Here is a 12,158-nt window from a genome sequence, read left to right on the forward strand (position 1 = left end):
TAAATCCTTTCTGTATAGGCTATAGCCGAAGCTATGAAACTAGATGAGATTATTCATGAAGACAGCTATAAAAGAGAAAAAGCCTGAAGACAGAATCCTGGGGGATAACCAACATTTAAAGAGCAGAACAACTGGAAAAAAATAAAAGAGACTGAGACAGATACGTAGGAATAGGTGAAAAACCAAAATAGTGTTATGGCACCTTGGAGAGGAAAAGAGAGTATGTGGGTAACAGTATCAGATAATATAAAGAAGTTACATATTATGAGGGATGAGAAGAGGTCAACTATAGGATTGTACTTGGTGACTTTGGAGAGAATAGTGTAGAAAGGAAAGGAGTAAAATCCAGATTGCAGTAGGGTCCGAGGAGTGTATGAGAGAGAAGGAGATTATATAATCATAGTAAAACTCCAGTTTCATGGATCATTGTGAAATAAATTGTTTTAGTCTTGAATTACTTGGGTAATTGTTTCTGCCTTTCTGCTCTGCCTTGCCTATGAAGATCTAATTTAATGTAATATTCAAAGCACTGTTTCTTTTTGATTACCTTCAAATGTATCAAATTTGAAGTTCTGAGAAATCTTTTCATTATATCTGTGGTAATGATGTGCTGAACTGAATATATTAAAGAATACTAATCTTTTTTCACCTCCGTTGTTTTTCCAGGAAACAGTTTTCCCATCCCAAATCACTAATGAGCATGAGTCCCTGAAAATGGTGAAGAAACTTTTTGCTACTTCCATCTCATGTATAACATACCTAAGGGGCCTGTTTCCAGAGAGCTCTTATGGAGAACGGCATTTGGATGGTAAAGTTAAACTAACTAGTCTCTTTGGCTGTTGTAGCCCCTTTCTCTATTTAGCAGAAATAGACAAATTCTCACAAAGTGTGCTAATTCCAACTTAAGGGCCTGTTCTTCAAGACCAATTTGCTAATCCATTTTTCCATTTTAATTTTACTGTGTGTAGTGATTTTACTTATAGGAATTACTAGTTCCTGGCTAGATGCCAGGTGACAGATGGAAGAAAAAAGAAATCTGTTTGGATAAGTCCAGTATAAAAGCAATAGCTAGATCAAAATCTATTTGAATGCTGTAGATTTGCACTATTTTGTGCCTCAATTGAATTTATTCTTTAAGGTACACTTTGGCACTGAGGAAGTTCAAAGGAACCAGGTGAAAACCTTTTCTCTCTGTTAACATATACAAAAATGCTGGGGGAAAAAAAAGCCAAACTCACTTGTTGATTCACATGGATATTAAGATAATTATTATTCTAATCAGTTCTGGCTTTTTTCTCAATTGCCAGGTCTTCTACTTTCATTCCTTTTGTTTCAGTGCTCTTAAACTTATCATCTCATTTCCTTATATTACAAGCTGTTTCTGGCCCCTTTTCTTCTCTTATTATAAAAACAAGTACCGGCTAGGCATGGTGGCTCATGCCTGTAATCCCAACATTTTGGGAGGCTGAGGCGGGTGGGTCACCTGAGGTCAGGAGTTCGAGACCAGCCTGGCCAACATGGTGAAACACTGTCTCTACTAAAAATACAAAAATTAGCTGGGCATTGTGGTGGGCACCTGTAATCCCAGCTACTTGGGAGGCTGAGGCAGGCAAATCACTTGAACCCAGGAGACAGACATTTCAGTGAGCCAAGATCGTGCCATTTCACTCCAGCCTGGGTGACAAGAGCAAAACTTCATCTCAAAAAAAAACCAAAAGACAAAAAACAAACAAACAAACAAAAAACCAAAAAGCAAAAAACCCAAGTACCTAGTACTCAACAATTTTTCAAAATCTTATTTGTTTAAAAAGCTGGATTGTGTATCGTGAAAATGGCCGTACTACCCAAAGTAATTATAGATTCAATGTTATTCCCATCAAGTTACCATTGACTTTCTTCACAGAATTAGAAAAAAACTACTTTAAATTTCATATGGAACCAAAAAGGAGCCCATATGGCCAAGATAATCCTAAGCAAAAAGAACAAAGCTGGAGGCATCATGCTACCTGACTTCAAACTATATTATAAGGCTACAGCAACCAAAACAGCACGGTACTGGTACCAAAATAGATATATAGACCAATGGAAGAGAACAGAGACCTCAGAAATAACACAACACATCTACAACCATCTGATCTTTGACAAACCTGACAAAAACAAGCAATGAGGAAAGGATTCCCTATTTAATAAATGGTGCTGGGAAAACTGGCTAGCCATATGCAGAAAACTGAAACTGGACCCCTTCCTTACACCTTATACAAAAGTTAATTCAAGATGGATTAAAGACTTAAATATAAGACCTAAAACCATAAAAACCTAGAAGAAAACCTAGGCAGTACCATTCAGGACATAGGCATGGGCAAAGACTTCATGACTAAAGCACCAAAAGCAATTGCAACAAAAGCCAGAATAGACAAATGGGATCTAATTAAACTGAAGAGCTTCTGTACAGGAAAAGAAATTGTCATTAGAGTGAACAGGCAACATACAGAATGGGAGAAAATTTTTGCAATCTATCCATCTGACAAAGGTATAATATCCAGAATCTACAAAGAACTTAAAACAAATTTACAAGAAAAAAACAACCCCATCAAAAAGTGGGCAAAGGATATGAACAGACACTTCTCAAAAGAAGACATTTATGCAGCCAACAAACATATGAAAAAAAGCTCATCACCACTGGTTGTTAGAGAAATGCAAATCAAAACCACAATGAGATAACATCTCATGCCAGTTAGAATGGAGATCACTAAAAAGTCAGGAAACAATAGATGCTGGAGAGGATGTGGAGAAATAAGAATGCTTTTACACTGTTAGTGGGAGTGTAAATTAGTTCAACCATTGTGGAAGACAGTGTGGCAATTCGTCAAGGATATAGAACCAGAAATACCATTTGACCAAGCAATCCCATTACTGGGTATATACCCAAAGGATTATAAATGGGTAAACATATGCACACATATGTTTATTACAGCACTATTTACAATAGCAAAGACTTGGAACCAACCCAAATGCCCATCAATGATAGACTGGATAAAGAAAATGTGGCACATATACATCATGGAAAACTATGTAGCCATAAAAAAAGAATTAGTTCATGTCCTTTGCAGGAACATGGAGGAAGCTGGAAACCATCATTCTCAGCAAACTAACACAGGAACAGAAAACCAAACACCGCATATTCTCACTCATAAGTGGGAGTTGAATAATGAGAACCCATGGAAACAGGGAGGGGAACATCACACACTGCAGCCTGTCGGGGGATAGGGGGCAAAGGAAAGAATAGCATTAGAACAAATACCTAATGCATGCAGGGCTTAAAACCTAGTTGACAGGTTGAGGGGTGCAGCAAACCACCATGGCTCATGAACAAAACTTCACGTTCTGCGCATATATTCCAGAACTTAAAGTATTTAAAAATTTTTTTAAAAAGCTGTATTGTGAATCTTGTTGACTTGTCACTAAAATAGGAACTATCATTTTGAAAATAAATATAGAGAGCTACAAGTTGCCTTGTAAGATGTTATTTTTCAAAATCTAATTTAAAATTTCTTACATCTGTATTTAATGATATACCTTGGCCTCATTTTAGTCTAATTCTCTTGGTTGGGCACGGTGGCTCATGCTTGTAATCCAAAGTGTAATCATAACACTTTGAAAGGCAAGGTGGGCAGATTGCTTGAGCCTAGGAGTCCAAGAGCAGCCTGAACAACACGGTGAAACCCTGTCTCTATAAAAAATAAAAAAAATTAGCTGGCCATGGTGGTGGGTGCCTGTAGTTCCAGCTACTCTGGAGGCTGAGGTGGGAGGATCATCTGAGCGTGGGGGCTTAAGGCTACAGTGAGCTGTGATTGCACCACTGAATTCCAGCCTCGGTGATACAGTGAGACTCTGTCTCAAAAAAGAAAAATATATTAAGCAATGTAAGAGCATCAATAAAATGCATGTGTGCTATAAGCACATAAACATGGTATTTGCAATCACAACAACCTCATTTGTATTATGACATCTTTTGGTCTATGAGATACAAACTTGTAACAGTGAATGTGTTTATATCTAACATATATTTGCAGTTTCCCCTCGTGTCTAGAACATAGAATTGAGAAAGACATATTTTTGGTAATAAGCACATACTGTGTGCCAGTCACTACCCTAGGCAATGGCAATGATACCATTCCCTATAGCTTTATTTTTTGTGACAGTTATTGTGGAAGTGATATGTCTCCCTTTCAGTGTTTGTTCTTAAAGTAATATACATCATAAAAATGCTTAGTACTCCTGTGTCACTCTCTTGTAATTTCTGAATGTTATATCAACACAGGATAATTTTCATATCCCTCAATAGAGATACAGGTAACATCAATTTTAGGACAGGAAAACAATATGAAAAGGTGAAGTTACTTATGCAAAATCACACATAAATCAGTGATTGATCTTGGACTACTTTAAACCAAAATTGTATTTATTTATTTATTTATTTAGAGACGGAGTCTCATTTCATTGTCCGGGCTGGAGTGTGGCGACATGATCATTATAGGATTACAGCTTCGACCTTCCAGACTCAAGTGATCCTCCTGCCTCAGCTTCCTGAGTAGTTGGGACTATAGGCATGTGCCACTATGCCCAGATAATTTTTTAATTTTTTTTTTAGAGGTGAGGGTTCACTAGGTTGCCCTGGCTGGTTTCGACATCCTGGGCTCAAGTAATTCTCTGCCTCAGCCCCTCAAAGTGCTGGGATTACAGATGTGAGCCACCGCGCCCGGCCTAAACCCAGACTCTTAATATGATATTCCTATTCTTCCTAAGTGTAAAAAGGTAGTTAGATTTCAGATAAAGTAAGTATTTGAGAATAATCCATGTGAAATTTTTCATTCTTTTCATTGAGAGGGAGAGAAATAACAGGGAAATGACTGAGATTGAGGTGTATATTTTAAGTTGGTCAATGGAGATAGTCTCAACACTACCTCATAATTACTTAGAATTCTACAGAGGCAAAGAAGGGACACAAATTGATTTTGGAGCCAACTCAGTTGTGCTACATTGTAGAAGGGGGAAACTCCTAACTGTAATCAAAATTGAGACTAAGCTACTTCTTAACATAGGATTTGTTTTTAAAGTAGATGTTTAGAGATCCAAAATGTTTTTATAAGCTATAAAACTAAATAAATTACATAAATAAAATAGTTAAAGGAAATGCCCTATTTAGCATGGACAATTTCAGTACAGCAGTCATTTAGTAGATAAAAATAGACTATGTTTCTGTTTTTGTAGACCTCAGTTTAAAAATCCTCCGAGAAGATAAAAAATGTCCTGGATCACTGCATATTATCAGATGGTAAGTAATAGAAATTCTATAAAAGTTGAACAACATTATTTTTATCATGGCTGAAATTACCCATAATGCTTTATTTAGTAAGATTTTTTTTTCTTTTTCTTTTTTTTTTGAGATGGAGTCTTGCTCAGTTGCCCAGCCTGGAGTGCAGTGGTGTGATCTCGGCTCACTGCAAGCTCTGCCTCCCGCGTTCACGCCATTCTCCTGCCTCAGCCTCCTGAGTAGCTGGGACTACATGCGCCCGCCACTACGCCTGGCTAGTTTTTTTTTTGTGTGTGTGTGTGTTTTTAGTAGAGACGGCGTTTCACCGTGTTAGCCAGGATGGTCTCGTTCTCCTGACCTCGTGATCCGCCCGTCTCGGCCTCCCAAAGTGCTGGGATTACAGGCGTGAGACACCGCGCCCGGCCAAGACCATTTTTTAAAAAAACCATTTCTTCTTTCCTACTTTCCCTCTTTCTTTTTCCTTTTCTTTTCTTTTTCTTTCTTTTTTTTTTTTTTTTTTTTTTTGAGACGAAGTCTCCCTCTGTCGCCCAGGCTGGAGTGCAGTGGCACGATTTCGGCTCACTGCAACCTTTGCCTCCCAGGTTCAAGCGATTCTCCTGCCTCAGCCTCTCGGGTAGCTGGGACTACAGGTGCACGCCAATCATGCCCAGCTAATTTTTGTATTTTTAGTAGAGATGGGGTTTCACCATGTTGGCCAGGATGGTCTCGATCTCTTGATGTCATGATCCGCCCACCTTGGCCTCCCAAAGTGCTGGGACTACAGGTGTGAGCCATTGTCCTGGCCTGCTTTCCCTCTTTCTTTTTAAAAAATAATTTTCTAGGAATTTGTAAGAATTATTCAATATTTTTAATTATCAATATTATTAATAATTTTAAGACACTGATTTAGCTTTGTTTTTGAAAGAAAATTGACTTATATAAAAATAAAAACTGTGATAAAATACTAAATATATATACCTATGTACCCACAGAAATTTTAAAAACTGATAATTCATCATATGCGTGTCAGTGTACTAAACATGGGATCCAAAAAAATTTGGTTCACTACCACAAAATTGCTCATTACTACTTATAAAGTTCTATCAACATATTAAAAGTTGCTGGAAGTTTAAAAAAGTGATTAAATGGGAAAGGTAAGATGGTTACCTTACCATTAAGATGGTTATCAACTTAATGTACATCAAAGCAAAAAGTGCAAATGAATTCTGTAGTTGGAATTATTTTGGCTTTGCATGTGGTCCAATTGACATCAAACATTTATTTCTTGACAGGATTCAAGGTTGTTTTGATGCTTTGGAAAAGAGATACGTAAGAATGTTTTTAAACTTACACCGGAATCAAAGGCTTGTCTTTTATTCTTTATAAAAAGAAATTAGACTTTTATTTCGTTGTGTTTAACAGTATAAGTGTCTACGTTTGCATTCATAAACTAATTTCTTGTTATCTTATGTCTTTATTGTCCTGTTGATGTCTCCTTTGCATCAATTAGAAAGAAAACTCATTTTTCTCTTTTACATACTCATATCTTTTTGACCACAGAGTTTCCTCTGAAGTCACTGGAAGAGATCCACAGGATGTGGGACAGGAGAGACAAGAATCTGGCATTTAGTGCATTGAACGTATTTAGAATAGTGGTGATTCAATTTGCAGATATGAAAGGAAAAAAATGGACTTGAATAATTGGTTTTTATTCTGCCTTAGTTATTTTGGTAACTAGCCCATTTAGTTTATAAGTATAATCTATTCCTTTACAATAGGTAGTATTGTACTAGTATTGTACCTCAGATTTAAAAAAATATATAGCTTAAATTTTAAGTGCATCTGATCTTTCATGCTGCCCAAGACAGCTATGAAGGGCGTACAGAATGGAGGCTCTAGTCCTAGTTGAAGAGACAAGATGTATATAAATGAAATTTATTTTTTCTTTCTGTTTTTTTCTTTCCTGTGGAGCTTTTATTATGAGCAGAGGGCAGGGCAAGGCAGGGGGCTCAGTCCTTGGCAGCGGCTTTCCTCATGGCGGCCAGGACATTACTCAGCTCCTCCTACTTCCTCTTGGTGCGGATGTGTGTTCCCACCTTTTTCTTGATGAACTTGAAGGCCCATTTGTCCTTGGAGACCTTGAGCTACTTCATGGGATGCTGCCCATACAGGGTGAAGCCACACACCTCTGGGATCATATCCCGCATGAACTTGGTGTGTTTGGTCAGGCACCTGTCAGGCACCTGTGGTGGCAGCTGGGCCTGGGCTTGCTCACATTCTTGGCCACCTTGTGGCCCTTGTTGAGTCCCATGGCTGTAAGGTAGAGCAGAGCCATGGCTGCTGCTCTCCAGTGGCAGCCAAGGCCTATAAATATTTGAAATTTCCACCACTGCTTTTCCCCATTTTCTCCATCTATGTCTTCTTTTTACTCCTCAGTTCTTGATTTTTTTTTAAGAAATCTTGTTTTTAATTAAGAAATCTTGAGGTCAGGAAGCCTTACACTAGATTATTTAGCACATTCATATATTTCTATTTCCACTGCACATTTGTTACTTATGATTTATTCAACACTGACCAGAGGGACCTAGGGATACAAAGATAAAACAGAAGTGGGAAAGAGCTTATAGACCTTGGCAGAAGATAAGTGATATTCATATGCAGGGCTGATGATCAGCTGTTATATACTGACTCAGCTGTATCTGCTCTTAAAATATTGAAATATTTCTGTATTGAATGGTAAATTGCTGCTTTTCTGAGACCTCATGTGGCTCCCTATCAATATCCTCCACGTCACTTTACCAGTGTCTCTTTTGGGATCTCTCCAGAACACTCCAAAATCCAGTAACCAAAAGGTTAATATCTAGTCCAAGGTTTGCTTCCAGGAGCCCAGCTCTAGAGCTAAATTGGCATCCTTTCTGACTGGCCAGCATCTATGTCATATTGGGCTTTACATATTTATTTATTTATTTTTGTGAGTGTGTGACAGAGTCTCACTCTGTCGCCTAGGCTGGAGTGCAGTGGCACAATCTTGGCTCACTGCAACCTCCACCTCCCAGGTTCAAGCAATGCTCCTGCCTCAGCCTCCTAAGTAACTGAGATTACAGACATGCACCACCATACTTGGCTAATTTTTGTATTTTTAGTAGAGACGGTGTTTCACCATGTTGGCCAGGCTGCTCTCGAACTCCTGACCTCAAGTGATCTGCCCAACTCAGCCTCCCAACGTGCTGGGATTACAGGCATGAGCCACTGCACCCAGCCTATATATTGATTTTTTATGTCAATTTGATATTTTAATGTAAAAATATCAGAGATATTTTGATCACCCTTATAATGCTCATTAGAAAGTGATGAATGCCTAAAGAAAGATAATGATCATATGCAATGGGAAGTATGGGAAAGGAGGCACTATACCCTGTGAGGAACATGAGAGAAATCTTTTGAGAGAAAATAGCTTTTGAGCTTTGAAGGCCCTAAATATTTGGACAGATTGAAAGGGGGAGAAGGCCATCACTGTTATACTGAACAGTGCTCATTCATACCCCCTTCATCCACTCATTTAGTGACATTTCCTGACTGTTCCTCACTGATGGGCAGTACAAGATAGTTAGAAGTTCAAGTTTTGGAGTCAGATGGTCTGAAGAATCCCAGTTCTGTCACTTAATACCCCTGTGGCCTTTGGCAAGTAACCTACCTTTTGGTACCTTAGTTTCTTTGCATATAAGATGGGGATAATAATAGAATCCACTTGTTAAGGTTATTTGATAATGAGTTAATAATCTAAAGCAGTGGTTCTCAAACTTCAGCTTGCATCAGAATCACCTGGAGGACTTGTTAAAACACAGGTTGTCAAGCCTCACCTCAATATTCTGATGTAAGAATTTGCATTTCAGACAAGTTACAAGTGATGCTCTTGACTGCTGGTCTAGGGACCATAATTTGAAAACCGCTGATCTAAAATGTTTAGAACAATGCCTGGCACATAACAAACACTATGTATGTGTTAAACATTCATTCTTTATACATCGGCTATTTAATCTGTGCCAGACATTGTGCCTAGGCATTGGATGAGATAATAATGAGAGTAAAATGTGATTCCACTCTCAGGGAAGTCATAATATAATAGTAAGAGTCACTTCTTAAATAAAATATTATAAGTATTACATGTACTAAAATAGCAGTATAATGTACAAAGGGTATCTAGCTAGTTTGATACATTTATTTTACTAAATGACTACCTGTATGACTGACTCAGTCAAAATAACTTGTTTTGGGGAGATCAAAAGACAAAATTTTAGATAGATGACTTAGTCTCTTAAGTAAATAGTATTTATATTGTTTTTCAGTTGTTAATGTTTTATAACTTTCCTCAGGTGATCTTGTAGCTGGTACGATATGTTTTAAAAGTAGTTTGAGGCCGGGCACAGTGACTCATACCTGTAATCCCAGCACTTTGGGAGGCTGAGGTGGGTGAATCTCTTGAACCCAGGAGTTTGAGACCAGCCTGGACAACATGGTGACACCTTGTATTTCTGCTATAAATACAAAAAATTAGCTGGGTATGGTGGCTTGTGCCTATAATCCCAGCTACTCGAGAGGCTGAGGCAGGAGAATTGCTTGAACCTAGGAGGCAGAGGTTGCAATGAGCTGAGACCATGCCACTGCACTCCAGCCTGGTGACAGAGTGAAACTTCATCTCAAATAAATAAGTATATAAATAAATGAAAATAGTTTGAGTAAAATCAAATTTGAGTATCTAGAGATCTTGAAAGATGTTCCCCTGTAAGAGCATGAGTATTTCTAGTTGTGAAATTTTGGGTGATTTTTTTTTTTTTTTTTTTTTTTTTTTTTGAGATCGAGTCTCTCTCTGTTGCCCAGGCTGGAGTGCAGTGGCGCAATCTTGGCTCACTGTAACCTCTGCCTCCCGAGTTCAAGTGATTCTTCTGCCTCAGCCTCCCGAGTAGCTAGGACTATAGGTGTGTGACACCACGCCTGGCTAATTTTTGTATTTTTAAGTATAGATGGGGTTTCAATTTTGGGTGATTTTTATACTTATTTTGTACTTTATATTATGCTTGAATTCTTTAAAATAAACACATATCAGTGTTGTATATAATTATTGTAAAAAAAGAGACTATATTGTATATAGTTACCTAGCTTGTTTCCTTATTCGCATTCTCAGTTCCTCACCATTCTGATCCACTGTTCACACTGCATACTTTCAGAAACCCAAGTCTGATCATGTTGTTCTTTTGTCTAAACATTTTCCACAGCTTTTAAAATAAAGTTCAGGGTCCTTCACATGGTCTGCAAGGCCTATATGATCCCTATCTGCCTTCCAAGGTATCGCTGTTGTTCCCATGTTCAAGCCACACAAGCAATCTAGAACATGCCAAGCTCCTTTTACCTTTGCATATATTGTTCCTCTTGCCTAGAAACTTCTCTCCCCTGCCCCGTACACCTTGCCTGGCTAACTCAAATTTATCTTTCAAGTCTCAGCTTAAATATTTACTTCCCTAGGGAGGCCTTCCCTGACACCCTCCTCCCCAGCCTAGGTGGTTCCTTTATTTTATGTTCTCATAGCACCCCATGCTGCTGCTTCATAGCAATGAACACGATGATAATGATATAGCTATCTTTGCTATGTTTTTGTTGTTTACTGTTGTTCTTCCCTGGTAGTCTGAATGTTCCCTGATAGCAGCCATGTCTATTTTTGAATGAATGCATAAATAAATGAACTCAATTAATTAATGTATGAGTTTATATGCAGTAATCAAAATGGCCACAAAGTGGCAGTAAAGTTTTAGTCCTTTGATATGAAATTGTGATTCTGAATTTTTTTTTTCTTTTCTTTCTTTCTTTCTCTCTTTCCCGCCTTCCCTCCTTCTTTCCTTCCTTCCTTCCTTTTCTTCCTCTCTCTTTTCTTTCTTTTTCTTTTCTTTTCTCCTTCCTTCCTTCTTTCCTTTCTTCTTTTTCTTTGGAGTCTCTCTCTGCTGCACAGGCTGGAGTGCAGCAGCGTGGTCTTGGCTCACTGCAACCTCCAACTTCCGGGTTCAAGCTATTCTCCTGCCTCAGCCTCCCGAGTAGCTGGGATTACAGGTGCCTGCCACTACGCCTGGCTAATTTTTTATGTTTTTAGTAGAGATGGGGTTTCACCATGTCGGCCATGCTGGTCTCGAACTCCTGACCTTGTGACCCGCCTTCCTCAGCCTCCCAAAGTGCTGGGATTACAGGCGTGAGCCACTGTGCCTGGCCCTCTCTTTCTCTCTTATAGAGTTTCACTCTGTTGCCTAGGCTGGAGTACATTGGCACAATCATGGCTCACTGCAGCCTCAACTTCCAGGCCTCAAACAATCCTCCTGTCTCAGCCTTCCAAGTAGCTAGGACCACAAGTGTGCACCACCATGCCTAGCTAATTATCTTACTTTTTGTAAAGATGGCATCTTACCATGTTTCCCAGGCTGGCTTTGAACTCCTGGGTTCAAGTGATTCGCCCACCTTGAGCTCCCAAAGTGCTGGGATTACAGGCAAGAACCACTGTGCCTGGCCTGAAATTTTCTGATTTGTATTCTAGTTTTTAAAAACAATTATCATTGGCTTGATTATATTTCTATCTCTATATATTACTCTTTCAAGAAGAGATAATCTGTTCATAGTAGTGTATATGTAGAGAGGACAAGGACTTTATAGACATATAAGACATTTTTACTTAGTAGATTAGTTTCGAATGGGACACTTTTTGAGATACTTGTTGCATATTTAATTATTTAGTAATACTGAATTATTTTGTATACCTTTTGCCTCCAGAACTAGAATATAACTTTTTGAGAGGAGAGATAGTTAT

General features: G+C 38.4%; 1 protein-coding gene and 1 pseudogene across 7 annotated transcripts in view; one reads left to right on the forward strand and one right to left on the reverse strand.

Moving 5' to 3' along the window:
* Positions 1 to 12,158, forward strand: part of LOC105487250 (HORMA domain containing 2) — an 88,997-nt gene that overhangs the window by 14,287 nt on the left and 62,552 nt on the right. For all 7 annotated transcript variants that reach the window (XM_071080380.1, XM_071080381.1, XM_071080377.1 and 4 more), the window contains exons 3-5: positions 667 to 808; positions 5,272 to 5,335; positions 6,607 to 6,643. In XM_071080380.1, coding sequence (XP_070936481.1) covers positions 667 to 808; positions 5,272 to 5,335; positions 6,607 to 6,643 — 243 coding nt within the window. The remainder of the gene's footprint in view (positions 1 to 666; positions 809 to 5,271; positions 5,336 to 6,606; positions 6,644 to 12,158) is intronic.
* LOC139358796 (large ribosomal subunit protein eL36-like) lies at positions 7,324 to 7,649 on the reverse strand (annotated as a pseudogene).

Source organism: Macaca nemestrina, chromosome 15, assembly GCF_043159975.1.
Source record: "Macaca nemestrina isolate mMacNem1 chromosome 15, mMacNem.hap1, whole genome shotgun sequence".
Taxonomy (NCBI): domain Eukaryota; kingdom Metazoa; phylum Chordata; class Mammalia; order Primates; family Cercopithecidae; genus Macaca; species Macaca nemestrina.